Source organism: Madurella fahalii (assembly GCF_045866475.1).
Source record: "Madurella fahalii IFM 68171 DNA, scaffold_4, whole genome shotgun sequence".
NCBI lineage: Eukaryota > Fungi > Ascomycota > Sordariomycetes > Sordariales > Madurella > Madurella fahalii.
Window position 1 is genome coordinate 2544300 of NW_027263974.1, and position 27800 is coordinate 2572099.

General features: G+C 56.4%; 9 protein-coding genes across 9 annotated transcripts; 6 read left to right on the forward strand and 3 right to left on the reverse strand.

Annotated features, from left to right (window-relative positions):
• Positions 1 to 465: 465 nt before the first annotated feature.
• On the forward strand, positions 466 to 2855 carry MFIFM68171_07723 (Glycoside hydrolase family 5 C-terminal domain-containing protein; the record flags this gene model as incomplete). Its single annotated transcript, XM_071063143.1, has 2 exons — positions 466 to 849; positions 930 to 2855. The coding sequence occupies 2 exons, from the start codon at positions 466 to 468 to the stop codon at positions 2853 to 2855; spliced, it is 2310 nt and encodes a 769-aa protein (XP_070919244.1).
• A 520-nt stretch (positions 2856 to 3375) lies between these two features.
• On the reverse strand, positions 3376 to 4596 carry IPL1_1 (spindle assembly checkpoint kinase; the record flags this gene model as incomplete). Its single annotated transcript, XM_071063144.1, has 3 exons — positions 3376 to 3474; positions 3529 to 4461; positions 4519 to 4596. The coding sequence occupies 3 exons, from the start codon at positions 4594 to 4596 to the stop codon at positions 3376 to 3378; spliced, it is 1110 nt and encodes a 369-aa protein (XP_070919245.1).
• A 1122-nt stretch (positions 4597 to 5718) lies between these two features.
• On the forward strand, positions 5719 to 10934 carry BCK1 (mitogen-activated protein kinase kinase kinase; the record flags this gene model as incomplete). The annotated part of the gene is made up of 3 exons (XM_071063145.1): positions 5719 to 6786; positions 6896 to 10743; positions 10814 to 10934. The coding sequence occupies 3 exons, from the start codon at positions 5719 to 5721 to the stop codon at positions 10932 to 10934; spliced, it is 5037 nt and encodes a 1678-aa protein (XP_070919246.1).
• Positions 10935 to 12577: 1643 nt separating this feature from the next.
• On the forward strand, positions 12578 to 15594 carry MFIFM68171_07726 (Glycosyl hydrolase family 47-domain-containing protein; the record flags this gene model as incomplete). The annotated part of the gene is made up of 2 exons (XM_071063146.1): positions 12578 to 15234; positions 15297 to 15594. The coding sequence occupies 2 exons, from the start codon at positions 12578 to 12580 to the stop codon at positions 15592 to 15594; spliced, it is 2955 nt and encodes a 984-aa protein (XP_070919247.1).
• A 1056-nt stretch (positions 15595 to 16650) lies between these two features.
• MFIFM68171_07727 (Membrane fusion mating protein FIG1) lies at positions 16651 to 17689 on the reverse strand (the record flags this gene model as incomplete). The annotated part of the gene is made up of 4 exons (XM_071063147.1): positions 16651 to 17023; positions 17102 to 17429; positions 17489 to 17557; positions 17659 to 17689. The coding sequence occupies 4 exons, from the start codon at positions 17687 to 17689 to the stop codon at positions 16651 to 16653; spliced, it is 801 nt and encodes a 266-aa protein (XP_070919248.1).
• A 1500-nt stretch (positions 17690 to 19189) lies between these two features.
• On the forward strand, positions 19190 to 19926 carry MFIFM68171_07728 (uncharacterized protein; the record flags this gene model as incomplete). Its single annotated transcript, XM_071063148.1, has 3 exons — positions 19190 to 19283; positions 19345 to 19828; positions 19896 to 19926. 3 exons carry the CDS (start codon positions 19190 to 19192, stop codon positions 19924 to 19926), a joined length of 609 nt encoding a protein of 202 aa, XP_070919249.1.
• Positions 19927 to 20024: 98 nt separating this feature from the next.
• On the reverse strand, positions 20025 to 20842 carry MFIFM68171_07729 (DASH complex subunit SPC34; the record flags this gene model as incomplete). The annotated part of the gene is made up of 2 exons (XM_071063149.1): positions 20025 to 20718; positions 20778 to 20842. 2 exons carry the CDS (start codon positions 20840 to 20842, stop codon positions 20025 to 20027), a joined length of 759 nt encoding a protein of 252 aa, XP_070919250.1.
• Positions 20843 to 22915: 2073 nt separating this feature from the next.
• Positions 22916 to 23866, forward strand: MFIFM68171_07730 (uncharacterized protein; the record flags this gene model as incomplete). Its single annotated transcript, XM_071063150.1, has 1 exon — positions 22916 to 23866. The coding sequence occupies one exon, from the start codon at positions 22916 to 22918 to the stop codon at positions 23864 to 23866; it is 951 nt and encodes a 316-aa protein (XP_070919251.1).
• A 1358-nt stretch (positions 23867 to 25224) lies between these two features.
• TAF12 (Transcription initiation factor TFIID subunit 12) lies at positions 25225 to 27370 on the forward strand (the record flags this gene model as incomplete). Its single annotated transcript, XM_071063151.1, has 2 exons — positions 25225 to 27057; positions 27113 to 27370. 2 exons carry the CDS (start codon positions 25225 to 25227, stop codon positions 27368 to 27370), a joined length of 2091 nt encoding a protein of 696 aa, XP_070919252.1.
• Between the last annotated feature and the right edge of the window lie 430 nt (positions 27371 to 27800).

Sequence of the window (27800 nt, forward strand, 5' to 3'; positions counted from 1 at the left end):
AAAGTGCCTGCCGGCCTATCCCAAACCCTAACCCGATAACCGAAGCAAACCGATAACAACTGAAACTGTATCAAGGCACGGGCACGCTAAAGCCATTCCCTGCTATTTTCCTATCGCAGAAACTGTGTGCTGCCACAGAGAACTACATATTATCATCTGCCTCAACTGTGTACTGAGGCCAGTACGAGCCTTTTCTGTCCTCGCTTTCGGACGGACAATCGAGGAGCTCCACAGGGGACAGCTGACTGGTGTTGATTGGTCGGTTGCGATGCCCCGGCGGTCTGTCGCTGGCCTATTTGTCACACGTCATTGGCGCTGCAACTTGACCGCAAGACCAAGGCGGCCTTGGAACCACCCATCCCTGTGTCGACTCGTTCCTCCGGAATACACGCAGACCTTCATCCTACAGTCCCATCTCGGCCTCTACCAGAACCCGACTGCGCGCAACCGCCTAGAACGGAGATTATGACCGGTTTTCGTCTGACAATCGAGGACGGTAAATTCTGCGACGAGCATGGCAGGCAGGTGACGCTCCGGGGCATCAATGTAGCCGGTGAAGCCAAGTATCCCAGCAGACCCGACCAGCCTTCACATGTAGCCGATGATTTCTTCGACGGCGACAACGTCAGTTTTAGTGGAAGGCCCTTCCCAAAGGATGAGGCCCACCTCCATTTCTCGCGGTTAAAACGCTGCGGCTACAACACAATCCGCTATGTCTTCACGTGGGAAGCCATCGAGGCCAGGGGCCCTGGAATCTACGACGAGGAGTGGATAGAGAACACAATCGAGATCCTGCGGGCCGCAAAGAGCTATGGCTTTTATATCTTTATGGACCCTCACCAGGATGTGGTGCGTGGCCCCTCGTTCCGGTCTCCGTGACGGTGTGCTTGCGATCTAAAGTGAATTGAGGCTGACTCTATCCGTTGAAGTGGTCTCGCTTCTCAGGAGGCTCAGGTGCGCCAATGTGGACTCTCTACGCAGCCGGTCTCAACCCGCAGAGTTTTGCGGCCACCGAGGCTGCCATCGTTCACAATACGTATCCTGAACCCGAGAACTTCCCCAAGATGATCTGGTCAACAAACTACTACCGCCTCGCGGCCGCCACCATGTTCACCCTCTTCTTCGCGGGCAAGGACTTTGCACCAAAGTGTATTCTGGATGGAATGAACATCCAAGACTATCTTCAAGGTCATTTTCTCCGAGCCTGCGCACATCTTGCGAAGCGTATCCACGAGGCCGGCGACGTTGAGAACGACGTTGTGTTTGGATGGGAGAGCTATAACGAACCTAACAAGGGCATGATCGGCTACCATGATATCAGCGTCATACCGAAAGAGCAGGCTCTGAAGAAAGGAACTTGTCCGACGGTATGGCAGACGATTCTTACGGGGTCTGGTCGAGCCGTTGAGGTTGAGACATGGGACATGGGTGGGCTTGGCCCGTACAAAGTTGGGAGGACGCTGGTGGACCCCCATGGCGAGATCGCGTGGCTGCCGGCCGGCTACGACGAGTCGCGCTATGGTTACAAGAGAGACCCGGGTTGGAAGCTGGGGGAATGTCTATGGGCACAGCATGGCGTTTGGGATCCGTCTTCCGACACGCTTCTCAAGAAAGACTATTTCGGGAAGCACCCAACTACGGGGAATGCCATCGACTATGCCTACTTTACGAACAACTACTTCATGGATTTCTACCGAAAGTATCGCGACACGATCCGTGCCTATCACAAGAACGCAATCATGTTTCTGCAGGGGCCCACCATGGAACTCCCACCGCTGATCAAGGGCACACCCGACGGAGACGACCCTCTGCTAGTCTATGCGCCACACTGGTACGACGGGATCACGCTAATGACGAAGAAATGGAATCGGAGCTGGAATGTCGATGTTATCGGCGTACTCCGCGGGAGGTATTGGCATCCAGCTTTCGCAATCAAGCTGGGGGAGACGGCCATCCGTAACTGCTTCAAGGACCAGCACGCGGCTATGCGACAGGAGGGTTTAGATCGCATGGGAAATCATCCATGTGTGATGACAGAATTCGGTATTCCTTATGACATGGACGGCAAATATGCGTACAAGACAGGCGACTACGCAAGCCAATCGGCCGCCATGGATGCCAATCACTACGGCGTAGAAGGTGCCGGCCTGGAGGGCTACACGTTGTGGCTGTACATGGCCAAGAATAACCATGAGAGGGGAGACCAATGGAACGGCGAGGACCTCTCCATCTTCTCATTCGACGACAAGCTACTTCCCATTTCGCCACGCCCAAAAACCCCGGAGCTCGATGAATCAAGCTCGAACTTGCTCAAACCAACCGGCAACCCGTCGGCGCCGAGAAAAGACCTTAATGACGATGATAGCGTCACGCCAGCCAACCTCAAGCGCTCAATCACCAACCCCTCGATATCTTCTGAGGCCACCTCACGCCAGCCTGAGCTAACCGCTTCCCCGGGGTATCGGGCGGCAGAGGCGTACGTACGGCCAGCGCCCATCAGCACCGCGGGAGTCATCACGGACTACGGATTCGACCTCCGCCAGTGCCTTTTCACCCTAACCATCAAGTCCCCCAAAGTGGCTGACACAGACACGCCAACAGTGGTGTTTCTACCTGAATACCATTTCCCCAAGGACGCGTGTTCGGTCGAGGTGAGTTCGGGCAAGTGGGAGATCAGCAGCGACGAGGAGGAGACGGTCCTCTTGCAGCGGCTCCGCTGGTGGCATGGTGATGGCAAGCAGACATTGAAGGTTTCCGGCGTTGTCAGGAAGCATAATGCTGGTGAGGCCGCTGAGGATGCTGGGTTCTATGAGCAATGCAATCAAGGAGCGTGGAGTAATTGCAATTTGATGTGATAAAGGTCGAGGGAACACGCAGGGAAGATGAGAAGCGAGCGATGATTTTGTTTAGTTTAATTTGTTTACTGGCAATGCGTACACGTAATCCGAGCGGGTGAGAAGAGCTGAGTGTCGGCATTGAACTCATCCCAGTGGCGGCTACCTTTAAAAGCCCGCCGTTTATCACGCCTCGCAATTTCTGACGGCAATTCAAACAAACCGGGAATGCCTGTGTTGCCGAGTATCGGAATATCTGTTATGCTCCATACAACGGTAGCAACTGCGTTGTAGCTACGCGACCTCATGGACACCGGCCCCTGCAGTGGGCTGCACCAAACGGTACCGAGCTCGACAGAGCTGCAGGAACAAGGTCTGATGGACGGCAACTGGAGTTCTCAATTGGTATGGTGCCACAAGTCAAAGTGGCCTTCGAAAACGCCATTCCCAACGCCTGACTAGTCATTAGATATACCATAAGCCGCTGCGCCATGCGCCACCGAATGCAATATGCTACCATTTCTGTTCGTTGCTTCGGCGGTTATTTTGTTGCCTCGTCCTTGAGGCAGTGTTTGACAACCCAAGGGTGTTGCTGGACCTCTTCGAGGGGTAGTCGCTTTTTTGGATCGACGACGAGTAGCTTGAGGCATGTTAATGATCAACATCGGGGCTGTGAAGACGCAGGGATGCTTACTTTGTGAATAAGATCCGTAGCCTCATCGCTAACGAATGATGGGACCTTCATATCCGCCCGCGCAATCCTCCTATGCGTCATGAAGGGAGTATCCTCAAACGGCGCCTCGCCGACGAGGAATTCGTACATCAACACACCCAAGGACCACAAGTCCACCTTTTCGTCATATGAGCTATCCGAGCCGCCTGGCTTGATCATCTCGGGAGGTAGATAGTCGAGTGTTCCGCAAATCGTTGTCCGGCGATTACCAGGCGCATGCACACTCCATCCGAAATCCGAAATCTTGATCTCGCCATGGACACCGACTAGGATGTTCTCGGGCTTGATGTCGCGGTGGATGACGTGTTTGCGGTGGAGGTAGCGCAGCGCGCTGGCCATCTGCGCAATGTACTTTGCTGCCTTCCACTCCGGGAACCGGTTCTCCTTCCGTAGGTGCTTGTATAACTCGCCCTGGCCAGCAAACTCGAGAATGAGGAAGATGCGCTTGCTGTCGTGAAAGTGGCCGTATAATTTTAGGACATTTGGATGGCACAAGTTGCTCTGGATCTCTATCTCACGGCGGACCTGCTTCTCGACGCGGGCATGCTGAAGCTCGTCCTTGTGCAAGACTTTCAAGGCGCATATGAAGCCGTACTTCCGTTCACGCGCCAGATACACCCGGCCAAATTTGCCCTTGCCCAGTGGCTTGCCAATCTCGAACATACCCAGGTGAAGGGGTTTCAGGACGGGCTGATCGGTGAGAGCGACCGGTTTGCGCTCTGCTCGAGACTCTTCGTTCGATCTCCCTACACCAGGAAGGGGTTTCCGAATCGGAGACGGCGGGTATTTGCGTGGCGATGCTGCGGACGCTTTGTTCTTTTCACTCGGTATGGGCGCTTTAATGAGTCTTGGTTTGCTCGCGCCTTGTGAGAGCGATGCAGCTATGAGCTTGACCTACTATGGTATTTGGATGATTAGCTCCACAGGGATACATTGCACGAGATGGCTCACCTTAGATTTCGGATCCTCCCGGTCTTCGTTGTGAACCGACAGGCGCTCAAAATGAGCCTCAAGGGTGCAGGTTGCCATTGTTACCGCTTTTGCACGTATTCCCCACAGGAATACAGATGGTGGTGTAAGACCAGTGACGGTATTTGAAGTTGTTTACCCAAGCTGGGAGATGGTGGGGTATGGGGTTTGCTGGTGCTGGCGCTCTAAGCTCTCCAATAAATGCCGAATTGGTGATGCACCACGCCAAACTTGAAGATTAGAAGATGAAGCTCACGATAGGACAGAACTGGATTATCGCAAAAGGGCTGAAAGCTATTAATGCTGTTACGATTCGAGCCAAACAGTCTCAGGTTGAAGTTCCTTGCGTGTGCTGGGCGTTGCGCAGCAACCCCGTCTAAGCTGGCTTCTGCACAGAGTTACATAAGTTAAAGCCCGGTTAGGCAGTGTTGCGCTAGGCTGGAAGGGGGGATTCGCTGAGGGAGACATGGATTGAGGCGGCTGCACCGCCCAAGCAAAGCCCCCACCCGCCGTAACAATCCCGGTTGGATAAGAGCCTAGGCCCCGCTTCGTCTCATTCGTCAACGTGCGACAGACTGCAGAAGCTCGCATGGTGAGACAGCTGCCATCCAACAATCCCGTCCGAAGCGCCGCCGCCGGGAGCACCCACAAAGCCGGGCTCGCCCAGCAAAAAGAGGAGCAGCAGTCAGTGGCCGCCCAGCTATGACCGAGCGCAAGATCACGCACCATAGGTTTTCCAAGTCTGCTTCGGCTGCCGCACACAGCATCCGCTGCTGTCACGCCGACTTTTGATATCAGGATGCGATTTGGGCCGCGACAGGCTTGCGCCCGCGCTAATTAAGCGTCTGCTATCATCCCCAGCCCACTGCGGCGCTTGCTGTGCCGCCCTGGGGTGGCGGGAACCAGCTCGACGCCGCCGACATCAACCTGAGGCCAGTTAAGAAACCATTTGGACGAACCACGGCGCGGGTCCGGCTACCTCGTCGTGACAACCTCGATTCAATACCAGCGTTATTAGGACTCTATCAATTCTCCCATACAGAGAAAGTGCTTCCCCGTCGCTCTCGTTCTGGCTCGTTCACCCTGGGGACCCGACCCACTACTGATCCCGATAGTCCACCTCCGGACGTCACGGCCGGCTCTCTTCTCCCACGGGCTGCGTTTTAGACGCAGCTGCTAGCCATGTATCAAAATGGGCAGCGGGACGCGACACGGCCTTTCCACGTGCCGCCTCCCCCTCCGCCCATGTCGCCGCCGCCTTCCGTTGGGATCAACAACATGATGACCATCCCTCCACCCCCGCCTCGCTACCCCAGCGCCCCGGGGACCGCCGGCGGCGTCTTACTCCCTCCACCGCCGGGGCCGCCGCCCAACAATTCGTTTCCGTCGAGCGCCCTGCCGCCGCCGAGCGCCCTGGGGTCCGCGCCATGGCATGGCGCCTGGGGACGGGCCTACGATGGGCGGACGACGTTCAACATCCCGCCGCCTCCGCCCGGCGGCGGGGGCGCCACGGTTCTACAAGCCTACAATCCCAAGCTGCATGCACAGGCGCTCGCAGCCGCCAATGCTGCCACGTCGTCAGGTGCAACACTGACGGTGCCCCCACCGCCACCTCCGAGTGAGCAGATGAGCGCGACGTATATCCCGCAGGGTGATACGTACGGCGAAGGCGTTGGCATCCCCGGTCTGGGGTTAGCCGACGACATCAGCTTCGGGTGGAGCGCCGGTGGTCAGCTGGAATCAGCGACGGCCACGCCACTCGATGAGACATCGGGCCGGGACAGGCTCTATGCTGCCGCTATCGCTCAACGGGGATCGTCTACGACCAGCAATGCCACATCTACGTCGTCTGTGCCTCCCGAACTAGCAGCCCAATGGCCCCTAGATAAGGTACTGGCGTGGCTCCACGCCAATAACTTTTCCAAGGAATGGCAGGAGACCTTCAAATTCTTGAACCTTTACGGAGTTAAGTTCCTCGAACTGGGAAGTAGTCACGGAGGGCGCGGGAACTTTGGCATGATGCATCAGCAAGTATATCCCCGCCTGTGGCAGGAATGCCAGAATAGCGGGACACCGTGGGAGCAGCCGAAGGAGAGAGAAGAAGGAAAGCGAATGCGGCGACTGATCCGGGCCATTGTCACCGGGAAGCCCGTCGAGACGTCTAAGACATCCGCTGGCCATTCTCGCAAGGAGTCTGCCACGACGGCTGCCGTCCCCAACACCGGGGCTGAATCTGGGGGGTCTCCGAATGTAAGTGGAAATGAAGGGAAGAGAGAGAGAGAGAGGTGGAAAATGGAGAGATGACGCCACTCTCAATCCTCGTGACAAAAAGAGAAGCTGACGGATGGTTCGGCAGCAGACCCCTATCAAGACTCCTGGCCCTGGCTTTGGCGGGCGGAGGTTTTCACAGTCGCGGCCAACGAACACGCCAATACTGGTTAACACCATGGGCTCCGAGTCAAACCATAGGAGTGTCCTGAAAAATATCGATATTGACAGTGCCCGTCGGCACAGTCCAAGCCTTAGCGAGTCAGGTGAGGCAGTCACGTTCCGCGGGCCGACGCTTGGCCGCGACAGTCTGAGCGGCAGCCCAAATCTCCAGTCAGGCCTCTTCCCATCCTCTGTCGCAGGCAACGCGTCGGCGTCGCCCCACGGCAGCAGGTTCGGGCATCGTTCACGCAACAGTACTGACTCGGTGTCCTCAAATGCCGCCATTTACGGGTCCGGGGTTCCGGCCGATGCAGCCGCCATGTTGAAGAGCGGCCTGAACATCGCTGACGCGGTCAACGCAATCCGAGGCTCCGATCGTCGGTACGGTCAAGACGGCGGCCGGCCCTCGCCGCAGGAATCGGGAGACAGAAGCGCAGGGACCGATCCCCCGGGAAGCGCAAAGGGCACAAATTCGTTCTTATCCTTCCTCAGCCGCAAGAAGAAGCCCGACGACCAAGAATCTCCGCCGAGTCCTGGACTTGGCGTTAAACCGCATTCTCTGGGAAGCCGCCCTGGTAATGATAGCGAGGCGTTGCTAGATCGTCCGGGCTCGATGCACGATCACGTTTATGCGGCTTCGATTCGTGCTAGACGGGCCGGCGGTCCGCGCGTTTACGTCCTTGCGACGGCTGATTGCTGGAACTATCGTATGCTGGATGTCACAGATGTTGACTCGTCATCCGAGTTGCGACAGTTGGTTTGCATCAATCTTGGCCTGCCGGAGAGTGAAGGAGCTCAAATATATATGACGGAGCTGGGCAAGTTCGAGCATGATGGGGACCCGCTCGACGATACAAAACTCATGGCAACCAAGAAACTCAAAGCCGACGCTGCTGGGTCGCTAAAGCTCTTTGTACGGCCTGGACAACTGCCTGTGCCTCTCGACGAACACACTTACGCCAAGCTAAATGGGCAGCGGCAGCGGTCTAGTTCATCACCCCCCACATCGAGACAGAATACCCTCACAGGCAGGGAGCGAGATGAAAAAATGCTGACGACAGAAGCGATCGAGTATCGAGCGGAGCAGCTCAGAAAGCAGCAAGAGTATCTCGCCAAGCGGAGGCAGGTAGCGGAGGCGAGGGAAAGCAGTCCTTCCGCAGAGACCCCGTATGGTATTGTGGGTAGGAATGTGGATTTTGACCAGCCTAGGATCTCGCCCTATGAGGACAGAAAGATGGACACCCTACTACCACAGCGCAAGCCGCCCGCCCCACCGGGCGACCCGTCCCCAACGCTGATCAAAGCAAACTCATTGAGCAAGAAGATGGGCCATGGTGCTCGCTCATCTCTTGGGAGTGTGGATGGTGGGCATCAAAAACGGGCATCATCGGACTTGCGTGACGAGACCGCGTTTGAAAGACAAAAGAAACGGCCCGTGATGCCCAATCCGGCGGGCGGCATCCACGGGCTGTTGGTGGGCATGGGAGGACGTATGGGCGGTATTGGGCTTCCTGCCGCCGGCGGTCAAAGGCCGCTCTCACCCAGCCGCGTGTCCTCCGTTCCGGTCACAACAAGCGAATTCGGCGAGAGAGGTAAGGGAGCCATGTCGACTGTCGATTTCGGGCAGCGGTCCCGGTCTGGCTCTGGTGGCGGCAGCCCGAAGATCGGACCGGTACCGGGCTCGCCGGGCTCTACCACCTGGAGCTCGAAGAATGTGCCGTTCGTTGTTCCCGACTACTCGCCAGGCGGGACACCCGGGCCGGCGCGCGCATCTGACGACGACGCGTCCGGTGCAGCAGGCGCCGGTTCGGACAGATCCCTTCTCGGTACAGAGGCCAAGACGGGCCCGGCAGCACGCGCTCCTTCACCGGGAGATGTTAGCCCCAGCTCGCGGAGGCGGCCGAGCCATTCCTTCTCCAGCGCGGCCGCCAACAAGCGCAAGTCACACGGCCCGGACACAGATTTTGAGGACAATGACGTCCGGTTTTCACAGAGCTCAACCTTTATTGCTAAGCAGAAAGCAGCCGATGAAGACTCGGGTGATGACTCGGACGACGGTCTCTTTGCGATCCCCATCTCGGCACGCAGTTCGGCTGCCATCAAGGGCAAAGCATCGGCCGCAAACGGCGACGGCGAGCCTGACGGAAGCGGCAAACGTCCTAGTCTGCGGGTCAACACCAAACGTTCCAAGAAAACGCTGTCGGTTGCCTTCACGTCGCCGCAATCGAGCGCTGGTGCCAGAACGCCGGCCGATGATGAGGACGATGGGACAAGTGCGCGTTCCTCACAGCGGCGCACTCCCGGAACACCAGGTTCCGAAGGCTGGGAGTCGGAAGACCGAGACAGCAAGCTTGGCAGACGCAAGTCCTTCATTGAGAAAGACGTCTGGGCCAACCGTCCGCCCACGGACGCGCTCATCAACAACCTCGAGGACTTCTTCCCCAACGTGGATGTCGATCAGCCGGTGCTCGAGGACGGGGTCGATCAGGAAATGCCACCCTCGCCGATTGCCGAAGGCGATGAGACGCAGCCGGAAAAGAGCGGAGGCCAAGCGCCTGCCCTGCCGCCGATGCCACCGCTGCCGGCAGGACTGTCGTCATCCAACAGGGTCTCCTCCATCTACAACGAGAGCGACACGCTAGGGTCCGACGAGTCCACTCTCAAGGCGCTCGAATCTCGTCCTGTGTCGATGCAGACTCTGGCAAGTCGCAGCTTGCGGCGCTCCGGAGGCTTGGGTCGTATGAAATCAATCAGAGAAGTTGCTCGCGGCGCGCACGAAGCGAACAAGCGCTTCACGCAAACGTCGGCGCAGATCAATGCCCAAGCGGCGACGGCGGGCGCAAACAGGAATACCTCACTAATGCGCCGCAAGAGCACCAAGATGTTCAACGCAAACATTGTGCAGATCCGGCCGGAGCGTGGCTCGCTCAACATGGCCATGGGACTGACGACGATCCCGCAGGATAGCCTGCCGACGCAGAACAACCGCGACAGCATACCCAAGCGGCAGACGACGTTCCGCTGGTTCAAGGGCCAATTGATCGGCAAGGGCACGTTTGGACGCGTGTACCTCGGCATGAACGCCACAACGGGCGAGTTCTTGGCCGTCAAGGAAGTCGAGGTCAACCCCAAGGCGGCACAGGGAGACAAGAAGAAGATGCAGGAGCTGGTAGCGGCGCTCGACCAGGAGATCGACACTATGCAGCATCTAGACCATGTCAACATTGTGCAGTACCTGGGCTGCGAGCGCAAGGAGACAAGCATCTCTATCTTTCTCGAGTACATTTCCGGTGGGTCGATCGGGTCGTGCCTGCGCAAGCACGGCAAGTTCGAGGAGCCCGTGGTGGCGTCGCTCACGCGGCAGACGCTGTCCGGGCTGGCCTATCTGCACCGCGAGGGTATCCTGCACCGCGACCTCAAGGCGGACAACATCCTGCTGGATCTGGACGGCACGTGCAAGATTAGCGACTTTGGTATAAGCAAGAAGACGGACAACATCTACGGCAACGACAAGACCAACTCAATGCAGGGGTCCGTGTTCTGGATGGCGCCAGAGGTGATCCGGTCGCAGGGCGAGGGCTACAGCGCAAAGGTAGACATTTGGTCGTTAGGTTGCGTGGTGCTGGAGATGTTCGCCGGGCGCCGGCCGTGGAGCAAGGAGGAGGCCGTCGGGGCCATCTACAAGATTGCAAACGGGGAGACGCCGCCGATCCCGGACGATATCCGCGAGGAGATCAGCCCGATCGCTATTGCCTTTATGCTTGACTGCTTCACTGTGTAGGCGCTGCGCCCCTTTTCTGCTTTGCAGATTTATTATGATCTGAGGTTGACATGACTTTGAATGCAGGAACCCGTCCGAACGGCCGACTGCCGACGTTCTTCTCTCGCAACATCCATTCTGCGAGCTCGATCCCAACTATAGCTTCCTTGACACGGACCTGTATGCTAAGATCAGGGGCACCTATTAAAGCACTATGGATAGGTGGAGTTGTTTGTTTAAGTTGAAGGGTATGTGTTGGATGCGTCCGCAAATATATATATATATATGTATATATCCGTGATGCCAGTGCGGGCGTTGGCGAATAGGGGGAAGTGGCGGGTAGGGGAAGGGGGTGAGAAATGTTTCCTTCGAGTTTGCACACTGCCGCCAAATCCTATACTGAGCGTCTAGTAGTTCTATCAGCCAGTTTTATGGCTTCGTTTACATTGGATGTACTTATAGATGTTCTTATCAAACAGCACTAGCAAGCCATCCACAGATGGCGGGAACGTGCTTTGATCGGATCTTGCAGATCTTTATCTGGTGTTGGCCTCGGCTATCGGCACATCATTAGGTCCCTTAGTGTAATGTAAGTGTACATCCCTTCCCAGGATATTGAGAGTTAGCGTGGCACGAGATCCACTGTTAGTATTTATTGGAGGTAGCATGGTGTAGCCAAACAGTGGGCTCTTGACACGCTAACTTTCAATATCTGGAAGAGGTTAGTGTACTACATCTGTCCGTGCGTCGATGCGTCGATGCGCGGCCAGGTTGCCCGCTGGGCTGGCCGCTGCAGATGGCTGCGAATTTTCGGTGCAGCTTGGGGTTGCTAAACGCCGATGTTTTGCTTCTCTCTCTCTCCCCGCTGTTCCTCTGGCTCGAACAGCGTTCCTAACATGATCCTACTGTTAGTGGAGCTGTCATGCCCTCGGTGCCCCCAATCCCAAGCAAATGTCTCAGCGCAAAGTGGACCTGCAGTACTGGACATGCATGCAGCATACCCCGCAACAAAGATGACGGGGTAACTATGCCGCGCTAGCTGTGTGCAGCCCCGAAACTTTCGGATGTCGGGACTTCTGTAGGCACGCTCAAGGCAGGTACAGTACAGTGCCTACATACCTTACCTGCTCTCTTAAGCCGGGAGGCAGAGTCGCCGGACCCTCCTTTTATACAGTTAATCTCGAAAGTGGACGGGCGGAACGTTACTAGGTTACACTCGACCACACCAAGGAGCATGGGGAAAATAGCCGGACAACATCGACAATGGAGCCTCGTGCTAGCGGCATTGCTATCGGGCAGTTCCACCGACCCCCATTAACATTTCCAACCTGGAACTTAACTTGCCTACATAAGGCCACACCAGAGTAATTGTTCTTCCGGTGACAGCGCTTCAGCACCGGTCTAACAACCGTCCCCCCTTGTCGGCACGCCAAGATGCAACCCACCAATATAACTATATGTACGTACAGGGCAATGTGGAACTATATGATCGCCTGGGCGCAGACCATCCACACCCCCCCCCCTTGTCAATTTTCCGCTAGCCGTCTCGGCTTGGCTTTTGCTCCCTCCCGTTCACTAAGTATTCTTTCCCAAATGCTATTTGTTTTGGATTCCCGGCTCCGTCTCTTGAATCTACGCCCTTCTCGTTGCGTAGCGGCAACTTGAAGCTACTGCCTTCAGTCTTGCGCTTCCGCCCCGACAGCGCTTAGCCATGCCATTTACCGGACTGCGGTTGAAGTAACCGTCGCCACACAGCGCACGCGAGCAGCGCTCTCGAGCATCACTCCCCGTTGCGCTTGCGCTCTCCGGCCCGGTCGCCGTGTCCTGTCGCTCCCTGCAGCTACCGTCACCATGTTCCGCTTCAGGAGATACCGCGTGCTGCTTATCTGCGCCTTTGTCATTACGGTACTTCTTTACCAGGTGTCCAAGAACTCCCAATGGGATCACAGACAACAGCTTTCGTATGATAAGACTGGCTCGCGCACCGGAGCAAAGCCAAAGCCAAAGCCACCCCCGCCGGCCCCGCCAAAATCCGAGCCTGAGCAGCAAGGTGACCGGCCAGGCCAGAAGTCCCCTCCGCCAGTGCATCACGACCATGGCCAGTCTGTGATAAACGAGGAGCCTACGGTCAAGATCCCTCAATTGAAAACGGCCGATGGGGTCGAAGGACATTACGGTCTGCCTACAAAGGCGCCCGAACCACCTGATGCCCATGGGGAGGACGATGTCGCAGTCGGCAAGACCAAGCCAACCAAAACCGCCGCCAACGTCCCCGACAGGAAACCGCCGTCGCATCATGATTCGCACAATGACGGGATTGGGGGTGTGCGTCTTGGCGACCAGGGCGACTCCGTTCCCTCTTCCACGACTGTCCACTGGCAGAAGCCATCCGAGTGGTTTCCGGTGCCCGAAGAGTCGCTCATCATGCTCCCTACCGGCAAGCCCAAGCCCGTTCCTTCGGTTCAGGCCACTTTTGGGAAGGAGTCGCCCGAGGCCAAGGAGAAACGCGAGCTACGCCTGGCCAAGGTTAAGGCAGAAGCGCAGCGCGCCTGGTTCGGCTACAAGACTTATGCGTGGACCCATGACGAGCTCATGCCCGTTAGCAAGAGCTCGAAAGATCCCTTCTGTGGCTGGGCTGCGACATTGGTCGACTCTCTGGACACACTCTGGATCATGGGCTTAAAGACCGAGTTCGACGATGCCGTAGAGGCTGTCAAGGACATTGATTTTAGCACGACCCCGTACCGGGCCGATATTCCCGTCTTCGAGACAATCATTCGGTACCTGGGTGGCCTTGTTGCCGCCTACGACGTTACGGGAGCGCACGACGGCCATTATCCGGTGCTGCTGGAAAAGGCCGTTGAGCTTGCCGAGATCCTCATGAGCGTCTTTGACACGCCGAACCGCATGCCCATCCTCTATTACAATTGGCAACCTGCGTACAGCACCAACCCTAAACGCGCCTCGCGAGACGTCAGCGTGGCCGAACTTGGCTCCATGGGTATGGAATTCACGCGTCTCGCCCAACTAACGGGCAAGAACAAGTACTACGATGCCATCGCACGCATCACCGATGCGTTGGAGGATCTCCAGAACCGGGAGAACGGTACGGCCATCCCCGGTATCTTCCCCGAACACCTGGATGCGTCTGGCTGCAATCTCACTGCTCTCCCGCCGTTATCCGTGGAGGATGATGGCGGCGTTACAGAGAAACGAGCCAGTGGCGATGCGCATGCGAGCCCTACGCCTCGCGGATACGAATCGAATAGCAACATAGCGGACGACACCGATTCCGATCTCAAGTTTGGTATTGTTTTGGGTACAGAAATGAGCGCCGAGGACAATGCGACGTCTCGCAGCTCACTAGAGAAGCGGGATGGGCCCCCCACTACCGCCCCGGAGTCGTTTATTGTTAGAGGGGGATTGCCCCCGAACTGGGATTGTCCCCCGCAAGGGCTAACGGGTGGCAGTTGGGGGATGGGTTCGTACAGTATGGGCGGCAGTCAAGACTCTGCGTACGAGTATTTCCCAAAACAATATCTCCTCCTGGGCGGACTAGAACCCAAGTACCGCACCATGCATGAAAAAGTGGCGGATGCGGTGAAGGAGTATCTCCTTTACCGCCCGATGGCCAAAGATGACCCGGACATTCTCTTCTCCGCTAAGGCTTACAGCCCCGACGGGACGGCGGACAGACTAAGCTATGACTGGGAGGTCACTCATCTCACCTGCTTTATTGGAGGGATGTTTGGTCTCGGCGGGAAGATTTTTGAACGCCCCGAAGATGTCGAGGTTGCCAAGAAGCTCGCGGATGGCTGCGTGTGGGCGTACGATGTCATGCCCACAGGCATTATGCCCGAGTCTGCGACGCTGATGCCCTGTGAGAACCCGGACGATTGCCACTGGAACCAAACAGCCTGGTACGAACGTCTCGATCCGAATCCGAGTCATCGGGAGTCGGAGATGGAGGACTACTATGTCAGAAAGGCCGAATGGAAGAAGCAGGTGGAAGAGCTGAAGCAAAAAGCAGCCCTGCGGAAGCAGACTGAAGAGCGCGAGCGGCGCGAGGAGGCCGAGCGTGAAAAACGTCCATTAAACAACACGCCCACCCGCGAGAGAACCGCCAGCCGGCCAAACCCTGATCCCCAGGGTTCATTTGATGATTTAAAGGAGAAAAATACCGCATCGCGGTCCGAGTTCCGAAAACGGGCTTACTTGGATGAATTGGATAACCTTGATACTACTACGACATCAAGCCGAGATGTCACGCCAAAGTCAACAGAGGAGAAGATCAAAAAGCTCCACGACAATCTTGACCTCAACTCCAACACTGCTTCCGAACACGACGCCGCCGGAGAAGGCTGGGATCAGAAGCCGATTGGTGATCTATGGTTACCTCCCGAGCCAGTCAAACCTCTCACTCACCAAGAATACATCCAGCAGCGTCTTGAAAGGGAGCACATCCCGCCAGGGTTCGTCGCGCTGAATGACAAACGGTACATTCTCAGGCAAGTCTAGCGCCCAAAGTTTCAACCACCATATATCCCTTAGCTAACCCTTCGTGTCCCAGACCCGAAGCCATTGAGTCAGTCTGGTACATGTATCGCATCACGGGCGACGCGTCCTGGCAGGAAAAGGGCTGGCGCATGTTCGAAGCTGTCATCAAAGCGACGCAGACCGAAGATGGCCACAGTGCGATCCACGATGTGTCATCGACTGAGAAGCCTGTCAAGGACGACAGCATGGAGAGCTTCTGGCTGGCCGAGACGCTCAAATATTTCTACCTGCTTTTCACAACGCCTGACGTCATCTCGCTTGACGAATGGGTTCTGAACACCGAAGCACATCCGTTTAGGCGGCCGACCTAGGAGGGCTGAGGATCTCTGTTTTGGTAGAGGGGAAGATGAGGGTGGTTTGAGTTGGAAATGGGAGATGATTGGTATATATATTCCTCCTCTCTCGATATCATCCCGCGTCCTTGGCGTTTTGGTACTCTACCTGGCCATTGCCACAGATATATACCAGAGTCGTTTCGATGAATGACAGGGATGGTTTGTCAAGCTCGCATCTGTCTCCCCTAAGTACTACATATGTTCACAACAGTCTGGTAGATTTATTCATGTTGTAAGGTCTGATTTTAATCCTGCGAAATCCGTTACCGGGATTACGACCGGGGATATAAGCAGGGGCTTTCAAAATTCCAGGGGTTTGCTAGTACATAGAGTCAATGCACAATAGAAGTTGAAAGATGAGAGGCGGGGTTTCCCGGATCACCATAAAACGGGTTTCAATCTGTCCCTAATATCTCGCATGAAACACAAGGCTTGCCCGGCCTAAGACTCCAATTCCCCTCTATGTTGTTCTCGCAAGAAGTTCAAGCCCTTGACGGTGATCCGCCTACCCTTTTGTGCCTAGCACACAACAGCAACGGGGATGAGAAAACAGAAATCCCCCATCCATTCTTTATACATGAATTCCCCTTGCTGGCTTTATATCATTATATGCACACCCTTGGAGTGGAAAATCCGCCAAGTATCGGTGGTCCAAAACGCAAAACAAATAGACAATATGCCCCTTAATAAGCTAAACAAGTCCACCGCCTACACCGTGACTTGGACGTGGCATGGCTGGCGCACGGCTGAGATGGCGACCATTCCTCTCCATCCCCCTCCCAAAGATTCCCAACTCCAAACGTGCGTTTCCATTTCCATGTCACCATTCTCATCCACAGGTCGTCGTCAATATCCATCCCACTCAGTCATTCAACTCGGTTGGCCGGTAGGTCGTTCATCCTGGGAAAAAGCCCGCCCTATGCACCACCCATCGAGACATCATTCCCAGTCATTGCAAAGCGTAATCAGACAGCCTCACTCCTATTCACCCTCCATCCCCCGTCATCATTCTCATCGTCGTCGTCATCATCATCAATCCATGATACGCTCCAACACCCGCATACTTAGGATCATGACGAGCAAGCCAATCGTCACAATGATCAGCAGCGTGAAGCTGAACCAGCCCATGACCATGGCTGAGGTACCGACGCCAGAGAGGACGCTGCCGTTGGCAAGATCCTGCGCGATGATGCTGGCCGCTACCGAGGCGGTATGCTGCCATAGCACTGACACCAGCACAAAGATGGAGGCTATGAAAATGATGGCCAGCGCGACTTGGCTGACGGGCCGGCTGGGGAACGGCTTGACTTCCCTCTCCGACCCTTCGCTGTCCTCTTCCTCATGCCAGCCAGGGAAAGTAGCGAGGAGGAGGAGGCAGATGAAGGCGAAGATGATGGCAATGATGCTGCACTTTGTGTCAGTGTCCACTGAGTTTGTCTAAAAGACACGGAACGAAACAGAAGATCATGTAGGCAGGGCTTACAGTAGGTAGGGAAACACGATCATGTCCTTGAACTGGCTTGCCAGCCAAATGAGATTCAGGGGGTCTTGATCCAGCGACACCTCGTTCGCTAGCGTCGTCGCATTGTTGCTGCAAAGCCACGAGCCGCCGTCGGGGCTCACGCAGATACCAAAGAAGCCCACGCGCGCTTGAAGGCGCGCTTCGCCCACGATATTCGCAATGGCATTGTTAACGCTGTAGTCAACCTGCGCCGTGTCCGGCACTGCCGTGTACCGTTGGTAGTAGAGCGATAAGAGGAAGATGTCGGGGATCAGAGGTGACGAGGAGGAACACCCCGCGAGGAGAAGCGCTGCATCATTCGGGTCAGTGACGGCGGGAGCGGCTTGAGGGAATTGGGTGAACACCTACATAACAATATTATCGCGACCGCTATCAGAATCATCAACACGTGGTGATACCCCAAGAATGGCACCCATCCTGTTCAAAGCCTGTCAGCTGCGCATTCCGCTCACAGTCGCCTCCGTTCCAGTCTTTAAGCGGCGTCCTGTGGGTGGGGAGGATCTTGTGGTTGCACCTACGGTACCATCCTAACTGGAATTTGGTCGCCATCTCGGGTGAACTGTGGTAGACCTTCTTTTCCTACTTTCCGACTGTGCGTGATGCCGCTCGTAGAACCCACACCGGTCCTCCGCGAGCTTCGGAGCGACGGTTGGGGTTGCGCAGCGCCGGCGGCAAGCAGCGCACGCTCAATTGCTGCAGTAGCCCGCTTGATCCTATAACAGTGATCCTTCCTCGAGTCCGCGACACTGGCTCGGGGGCTGCTATGGAATGTGGCGGGCGGCCGCTCGCGCGTCTCGTCTCGCTCCGTCCCGGTTCAAGGTCTTACGCCAACTCGGGGGACGCTTGGGCCTCGTCAGACACCCAGGAATGGTGGATTGCGACAATGTCGAGCCGATGTGGTCGGTCGGTTGTTGGGGCGGAGGAGTTGACCCTAAGCCAGCAGATAGTGAGGAAGAAGCGCCGCCACCTCTAGCGGCAAGTAGAGACGCTTCACAAATTGACAGACAGGTGGAACACCAGTTTGATCTGGGGTCAGAGTTTGGGTGGTTTGGCTGGACTTTGCAAGCGTTAGTGTTAGAGAGTGCAAAAGCGGGAGCGGGAATGCGCCGGCGATGCAGGGAAATGTCCAAGTGAAAGCCCCGAACACACCTTACGGATGCCCAAGAGCTTGATCTGCGCAGAGAAAACCGGTGGCTGGAATGGATGGAATGTTCGGGGAGGAGAAGTTCTGGGTTGCAGAGATGGCGCCCTGCCACTGATTTTCCTGTGGGATGCGCAAGTGCGACCGGTCGATGTCCCTGACGCCGTTGTCCCAACCACCGGCTTTTATTTACTTTCAGCCCGTTGTCCGGACACCTGCGACCGGGATGCGCTGGTGTCGATTCTTGGCAGGAGGGAGCAAGGGGCCTGTTAGCGCCCCGCCCCGCCCAAACCCAAAGGTGGGCGCAGACCCCCGGACCCTGCAACGTCCCCCCCCCCCCCCCCCCGCTAGTGACGCATTGTTGGCTTGCACATCATCGCCTCCGCTGGAGCCTGCAGGTCCGATGTTGATGGCAAGGAGACTAGCGTCATCTTGACTCAGCCCAATCCATCAATCCTAACATACGGGAAATGGATATTCTTGGTTGCGCGTCAACCCAATGTTCGTCATTGTCAAGGCCAATCGATCGTGTTACGGCGCCCGCTTACTGCGTCTATCGCGAGGATTGTGTGCGATGGGAGGCGAGAACCTCGGCCGAAGAGACCGCCAGCGGAAGAGTATGTGTCGCAATCCAATGAATTGATCGCATGTGCAAGAACGAGAACTTCACATTGTTAAAGTCCGTCACGGCGCCTGCAATATCGGCTTCGGTAATCGTCGGGCACATGCACATGTCGGGTGTTCGATTTATCATCAGAGCTCCAATTCCGATCAGATTCGACTTAGTTGAAGCTCGAGACGCTATACAAGACCAAAAACAGGACACTCCATTCTTGATGCTGCCAAAATGGATCGTCTTTTTACTACGGCAACACCCCAATTCGTACGGAAGCAACACTGTCCGTAACATGACCAATCTTAACATCAAGGTCGTCTCTGACGCAATTCTTCAAGTCGCCATATTCTCACAAACAGCCCGATTTACAACCTACATGGTGCTACGTGGGCAAGAAGCGCCTGGAACGGGCCATCTAGGCCTACAACAGAGATATCCCCGGTGGAGCCAACGACACGTTTACCGTCAGCTGGCATCCCTTCTACCTCGATCCTTCCCTACCCAAGACGGGTATCGATCGCAACGTTCACCTGGCCAGGAAAATCGAGCCCGAGCGCATGGAGTGGGCGACAACCTATCTTTCGAGCCTCGGTACCACCGAAGGCATCAACTTCTCCTGGCAGGGTAAGGTTGGCACCGCCCGGGACGCTCAAAGGCTCGTCCAGTTAGCCAAGACCAAGTCCAGTGAGACTGAGGACCGCCTCGTCTCAACCATGTTCAAAGTCCACTTTGAGGAGCGCGGTGACATCCTATCGCAGGATGTTCTAGTCGCTATTGGCGAGAAGGCAAGTTTGGATAAGTCCGAGGTCAAGGAGTGGCTCGACCGGGGAAAAGGAGGCCAAAAGGTGGATCAGGAAGTCCCGGAGGCGTATAAGAAGGGTATCCGCGGTGTTCCCCACTTCACCATCAAACGGTCGATACGAGCTATCAGGTGCCCAGGACGCGGAGAAATTCCTAGAAGTGTTTACACATGCAAAGGCATCCTCTCACGCCATCAGCACAGGTTCCTCTGAGGGGATGAGCTGTTAACTGTGACAGCCAACACTGACCTTTGGCATAATAATCCATCATAAATCCAGCTTGAAAGGCTCCATGTGCGTCATGCTGATGATCAACATGCCGCCAGGTTAAATGTCGAGAAGACCGCCTAGGTCGCTCTCAATAGCCCGCAATCTCGTCTGAAGTTCCTTCTTCTTCTTATCCAGCTCCCGGACGACCTCCTCCTCCCGTCTGAGATCCTCTTCCGTCAGAACACCTCCCCTACTCTCCTCTTTCTCCTCCTCGTCCGCCTCTTCTTCATACATTCTCTCCGCATTCATCCGCTCCAGCGCCTCCTGCTGCTCGGCGACTTTGGCCTCATAGTATGCCAGCGTATTGCTCTGCTGCGCAAACTTTTGCCTCTGCATGGGGATCCGCTCGCGTGCGCCGGGGAGCGGGTACACGGCGCACAGCTTCTCGGCGCTGTGCAGAAGCACCTCAATATCGACGTCGCCGCCTCCAAGCCGGCCCTCTCCGCCCCGCGGTACAATCTGCGCGTGCAGGTCACCACCCAACACAGCCGCCACGGCCGTGTTACGGCGTGCTGGGCCGCTGCGTGTCGAATTTGGAGGCGGGCCGGCCGTCACTTCGCCCGCGGCCACGTTGAAGACTGTTCGTCGCCGTGACGAGGGCTTCGGAGGGTCCGGGTTATGGCTTGTGGCGGGGGGAGGAGGTGGAGGGACGGAAAAAAGGGCACGTTCGTGAGCTTCGGTATCGCGGATGAGGGAGGTAATGTCGGGGTTTGAGAGGAGGGAGTTGGTGAATATCTTTGGGGGTGGGAAGCTGTCGGTTGTCAGTTATGTTTATTACATGTATGAGGGCGCCAGGGGAGGGTTCTTCACGGGAGATTGTCAATGCCCTGGCATGATATGGAGATTTGCTCCAGGTGTGCTTGAAGAAGCGACATTATTGTGGATTTAGCAATATACTGGTCGCAAACCGTCGGTAATGCATCATGAAAGCGACCCCCAAATGTCCGATTTGGTTGTGTTGCCTAGTTCCAAGTGGGCTGTTTCTCTTGGCATCTGTTGCAATCACCTAAGCCTAGAGCCCCGCGGCTCACGTGACTGATATACCAGCAAGGTCCCTTCCCACGTTGATCACAACAAAATTCAAGCTGTGAGTTGCCCGCCTTCTCGGAAGGCACAGCCGTCGATAACGACTGGATGTCTACGTTCCAGCACAGCGTCGCTAAAAGCATCTCTGATGCCTTGTGTTCTGATCCGGCCGATTTTCGGTCAGACTGTTCCCCACGTGCATGACGGAGGTCTGCCCCTGTCCTGAAAACTCGCGCGGATGACGCCCAACTGCATTCGGGCATCCGGTGCCGAACATACAGAGTACCTTACACACGCGAACCCCACTGCTTCTCCCGCTCTGGAATTACTTCGAAACGATCCATTGGTCTCAGTGTCCAGCGTATACGTGTATTGAATCAAGTCGAATCCATCGCAATGGCTGTCGCTTTGCTCGGATGCGAAATGGCAAAACGTCCATTATCTCAAAGACTGTGGTGTGTACTAAGTGCGCATTTGCGAAATGCAACACAACCGGCAATCTATCCGTCCAAGCAGTATCCCTACTGTTAACACGTAGGCGCATGGCCACCTCTCTCCTTGCAGCCGGTATCGATTCTTCCGCTCATTGGGCATAGCTACCATGGTGGACAACTCGCTGCCGGAAACGGGCAGCAAAAATAGGCACTGGCCCCAGACTCTCTCGATGGACCTTCGGGCCATGATTCGCTGCCGTCACGCTCTGGAGAAGTGCCCAGCCTTATGGACTTGGGAATGCTGGAGCGGATCCCTTCTGCTCTGTTGCGCAGTGCTGACACGATGACAACTCGACCGCAACAAAGGTCCATACCGCCACAGTATGTAGTCGGCGCCCCGGAAACCACTGATACCCTAAGACTTCACACCGACCGCCGGTCTACGCTGTGATGCTCTCTTCTAAGTCGCTCTCGGGGGCCTGTAGCCCCTCCACTTGCAACATTCATCTGGGGCAATGTCAGGGATTGCTGGAGCATTGCTGCCCAAGCTGCCGCTACTCCTCCGACAGCGCCGAACTAACATGGGCTGGCGGGTGAAGTCGCTCGCGGACTGGCAGACACAGGTCGCTGGCGGCTCTTCATCATTCTGCCCCTTTTCCGCCGACCCGCTGACGTCCAAGGGGGCTTCGGAACCCTGCACCACAAAGCTAGGAGCGAAATACTGCCAAAACTATAAGATGGGTACTTCGGCCCGGCGCCCAACTGTACTCAGTAGGTAGTCCGTAGTTCTGGAAGGTTGCCCAGTCTCGGATCCCGGACGGCAGGAACCAGCTTTGAACAGCCAGAAACAGACCAGAGTTCACCGCCAGGAACGGCATCTTGAAAGCTCCTATCGCCGTTCTTCTTTTTTTCCTCTTTTTTATCCAGACCTCTTATCACGGGTCAACACCCCTTCTTCCTCGAAGCGGGCCCTGAGCTGCTGGCACCCATCAGTCAGTCAGCTGCGATTTCTTGCTGCAGGCCTCTGCGCAAGGCATTATTTTCTTGCGCCCAAACAGCAACCAGCGCAACGGCGCACAATCCACTCGTGGCGCCGGGCCAGCGATTTTCTGCAGCTCCTCCCGTCCCGTCATCAACCCCCCACAATCCCAATTGCTTGATCCTGCTCAGACTTCCCCCAATATCGGGAATCAGCCTGGGCTGCACGCAACCTGCATCCATACTTTTACCACGATATTATCATGACAACCAACCGAAGCCCCATATCATCTCCTCGCTGGAGGTTTATTCTTTGGGTGCTGACGCCTTGAGCCCGTCCCTGATCACTTTTTACCTTTGAAAGGGGAGGAAAAAAAAAAAAATTCTGCCCATCTTTTTCCCCGCCACTTCCTCTACCCCACACTATTACAAGGAAGAACGACGCAATTATTGGGACCGAACGCCCGCCGAATTCGTCAACGGGCTTGCAGCCAGCAAAAGTCGCAAACCATGTGGCCAACAACGACAAATTTGAAAATCTCTCAAAACGTGGGGCCGTCCTCCCCGCCGCAGACCCCTAGGACCGCATCCCCCGTGTTTGGCCGCAAGAGTAGTCCCCCCCCCGGGGTATCGGCGCCACATATTCCTCTGCGTCCGATGGCGCCGCCGCCGTTATCGACCGGCCGGATGGCGGTTAATGGGCCGAATTTCAGCCACCCCCGAGCGATCCACCCCGACCAGCTCTCTCCGCGCACGACCAGTGCATCGTCTCCATCGTCGTCTGAGGCGGAGGACTCCGACGAGTCGGATGCGGCAGGACCCGCCCTGTCGGGCATTCCAGAGCGGCGGCCGGAGCCGGCCCCACCTGTGCCTCAACAAGCGAGGACAGGGCGCATTGTGACGCAGGCCGGGTTTATTGTTGAGGAACTGAGCGACTTCGACGACAGCGATGACGACCGGCCGGGTGTTGTCCGGCCCTGTGCCATTGAATATGCTGAGTCGGACCGGAGCCGTTCAAGATCCCGGAACCGGCCCGAGATTGATCAACGGATGATGTACAACCTCGGGAACCTCAACTGCAGCGACGACGACTCGGACGAGACAGACATGGACGAGATCGAGTATCGGGAATTCCTGATTAAACAACGTGCGGAAAAGAGGCGCAAGCGAATGACCTCCGGCAGTATCGGAAAGCGGACTATCAGCGAGAGTATCGGTAGCGATACGGACCGTGAGGACCTCAAGGCTTTCCTCGGTGCCGACGAGGTAGGCTCGAGCGCACGTCGCCTTCGCCGGAAGGTCGGTGATCGGCGAAGCTTGCAGTTCCAAGACCCACCGCCCCCGAGAATTGAGGAGCTCGACGAGCCGGACTCGAGCGAAGACGAGATTCTCATCGGCGAGACCCTCGCACGCGAGCTCCCATACTACGAATACGTTACCATGGAAGTCGATTCTCCTTAACGGCGACCGACAATCACCTTTAGTCGGCACCACCAAAGAGGGTAACGATATAACCGGCCTGGCCCGTTCATCATACTTTCTCCTCTTAACTCCTCCTAACCCCACGATAACCCTACTGGCAAGATGACGACGATGATAACGATGACGACGACGACGACGATTTGATAACGACAAAAGCAATTTAATCGACGAATGCTGCAATATTTTCTTGGTGCATGTATGCTGGGCGCGGGTGGCATCTCTTCAGGGGCACATTTTCAGCGATGCATTTTCATGACGGCGACATTGGCGGCGGATATGACGCGGGACCAACTCTTAAGCATCTCTCATGATATACCTACTTCCATCATGGCTTCCTTCATTTCCCAGACCTGCCTCCCGGAAGGCAAGCCCCGGAGCTGAACCGGGACCCCGTGATGGGGGAAGTTGTATGGCTTATGGTTGATGATACCTGATAGACTTGGGATTGTGCATTTCGGGAGGCAGCCCTCCTGTGACGGGCATTCTTCCGTCCCTCTCCTTTGGGGCCGAGTTTCAATTCTGGATGGTGCGTGTGAGGGAGTGCTTGGCACACCGGGCGTGGGGTGACAATCTATGGTAACCGGACTTGCTTTTGGGGCAGCGAGATAGACTTTGTTCCTATAGACGGCGTTTCCATAGGCACAATGTATCTGGTACGGTATAGGCCCTAGACGCTTGCCCGAGGTGCCTGGCTTACCCCATGCCGAGTTGGGTGTGAGTGACGGTTTGATTGGTAGCGCCGATGACTTCCAAGTGACAGGCCATAAAAGACCGAGGTATTCGCCAACAGGATCAAAGCGTGTGTAAGGCTGTTCAGAGCGATCCCTCAGAATGTCCACGGCCATCAAAGACTAGATACCTGCCGTATGAGATTCTCACGAGGATGACGCCTCGAGTTCTACAAGTGACAACACCAGCAGGTTTGAAATTTTGTGGAAGCTTGCGGCTTGAACCTTGTTGGGTCCGTGCATTATGTGGCTGGTGCGTCCTGACCAAAGCCAGCCGAGCCAAGCTTGTGCAGCAGATTTCACACGCCACAGACGGCTAATTCCGCATCCCTTGAACAACGTCGTAGGAAGGCTCCAGTTGTCTTTTGACCTCTTCAACCTGTGCACCTCAAACGGCTCTCGAGCCTCCACCGCATCTTTACCTCAAGTGCTGAATCCGCCTGTTTTCTCTGTTTCTTCGTTTGGGGGTGAGCAAGGTTCCCACAGACGCCGAAGGATAAGCATCGCAGGCCGTCAGCTGCGGCAGTGTCTCGCGGTTGCCACAAAGCCCAGCCCTCGCTTCACTCCTCCCTCGATAATCACTCGCCACGTTACGATACAAACCGCACTATGAACTCGGCATCGGGTCAAAACACGGCGGGCCGGCCGGCAGCTCTGAATGCGCAGGCTGCGGGTGCCCCTATCCGGCAGCAGGGCCCTCCCCTCTACCGGCCAGAGATGATGCGCAATATCACGTTCCTTGGCGAAGAAGACAGGATCAAGTACGAGAAAGGCCTCGCGCATCTCTGGAAGCAGCACGATAGCGCAGCCCCTGGCTCCCCGGAACAGATCGAGGCCAAGAGGAAGATTGGGGAATTCGGGAAAATCTTGGTTACCAAGATCCAGCATATTCGCCAACAGCAGCAACAGAATCAGCAGGCGCAGCAACAGCAAAAGCAGCGACCGCCTCAGCCAGTCCCAAGCGGCCAAACCGCACCTCAGACCCAACCGACCCAGGCTGCCCAAAGCGGGCCTAGCAATTTGGGCAACACTTCTTCTCAAGCACCTACAACAACGTCTCAGGCGTCGCCGAATCCAAACGCCCCACAGCAACCAGCCAGATCACTCCCCCCTCATATCATCAATCACGTCAACGAGATGACGTTTCAACCGCCGCCAACCGTGCAGGACAAGGCAAAGTGGGTTGAGGATATTAAGCAGCGGTACGCCAAAGCCATTTACACGATGGAGAGCGCCCGCAACGGGATCAAGGCAATAGATCAAACCCTGGAGAACACATCGCCATCTCCCGAAGAGAGGAAGAAGATTGAGGAGCGGAAGATACAGCTTCAAAAACAATACGGGGATGCCATAGGGTTTGCCAACCTCGTCCGGAAGCAGTATGGCGGCGGCGGCGGCAACCAAAAGACGGCCCAAAACGGCGGTACGACGCCGAATGCGGGGAACCAAGGGCGGCCGCAAGGCGTGGCCCAGCCCGGCCAAGGAGCGGGTAATGGGCCAGCGACGATTGCTGCCGCAGCGGCCGCAGCTGCGAACCCGATGCAAAGTTCGGCTGCTGCCGTCAATGCGGCAATTGAGGCTGCCAAAAAACAACAACTGGCCGCCGGCCGGATACCGGGAGTGAATGCGCTGCCTGCTCAGCAGGGGCCATCCGCACACCCACACCAGTCGCAGGCGCAGGCTCCAGCGACTCCAGCACAGGCACAACCATCTCCCGTCACCCAAGCAGCCCCGGCGCAACCTGCTATGCCCCAGCAGCAGCCTCAACAACCTCAACAATCCCAGCAGGCTCAGCAACCACCACCGCCGATTAAGATCGAGCCTGGTGCGCAGCCGCTTCCTGCACCTCTCAACACGGCCATGGCAGCCGGCGCCGCGGGAATGCAATCGGCGGGCACTCCCACGCAGAACTCGGCGCGCATTCAAACGCCGCAATCAGCGACGCCCACAACAGCCAATGCGAATATCCGCCCGCTCACACACGCTGCCGCCATGAACTTGGCGTCTCAACAGCGCGCCGGCGCGATGCCGGGCGGCCCCACGGCTGGATCAGGAACCACCCCAGCGTCAACTCTAGGTGTCATGGGCGCAGGCCAGCAACCGGGACATCCGCATGCGCACCCGCCGCAACCCACTGCGCAGACTAACCTGCAATCCAAATTGCCAATCCCGAAGGTTCTTCACGACAAGGCCGCCCAGATGCCCCAGCCTGTCCCTAACATCGGTGGGATTGGCAGCGGCCGTCCCACCTATAGTGGTGGCGGCGGCATCGGAGGAGGCGTCATGAATCAGCCTGCCCTGCCTAAGACCCCCGCGTACCAGCTCGAGGGCGAAGGTGAGCGCGTACTCAACAAGAAAAAGCTGGATGAGTTGGTGCGCCAAGTCTGCGGCGGAGCCGCCGAGGGCCAAGAGGGGAACCTTTTGACTCCGGAAGTGGAGGAGGTAAGAAAGTCCTCAGCTTTATTCGGTTCACTCGTATTGCTCACACATGTTGCAGTCTGTCCTCAACATGGCTGATGCATTTGTCGACAATGTTCTCCACCAGGCTTGCCGCAACGCCAAGGAGCGAGGATCAAAGGTTCTAGAAATCCGCGACATCCAGCTTGTCTTGGAGCGCACCTACAATATTCGTATCCCCGGCTACTCTAGCGAAGAGCTGCGGACGGTCAGGAAGGTGCAGCCAAACAATTCATGGATCAAGAAGATGAGCGCAGTACAGGCTGCCAAGGTTGTCCCCGGAAAAGGGGATCTCTGATACGATTGCGCAAGCATTCTGCTTCTCTCGGCAGATGTGCGCAGTCGACTTTTGGGATGGGTTTTCGAAGGGCATATCTCCGGTCGGAATTGTTACGAAGCTGGATTTACGTGGTAGCGGGCGCAACAGGGCTATTATACGACTGGGTTTGGTGAGAGGTTTGCGGAGAATTCATGGATGCTGTCTCGGTTGCTCGTCGGAGTCTGGCGTTTTGGCGGATGAATACGAGGATTGCTACGGCATCGTGGAACGCGGGTGGGGAAGCGGATATTTATCGTATTCCGCTGCCCAGCGAGCGCGCTCATTCAGGCGGGTAGATAGATGAAGCTATCGCGTGCTGGCAAACCAACTATGCAGAGCGTTGTAACCTTTACTTCTAAGTCTTTGCGTGCCCGGTTAATATGAGCGTAGCGTGGAGTTTCCACAACGA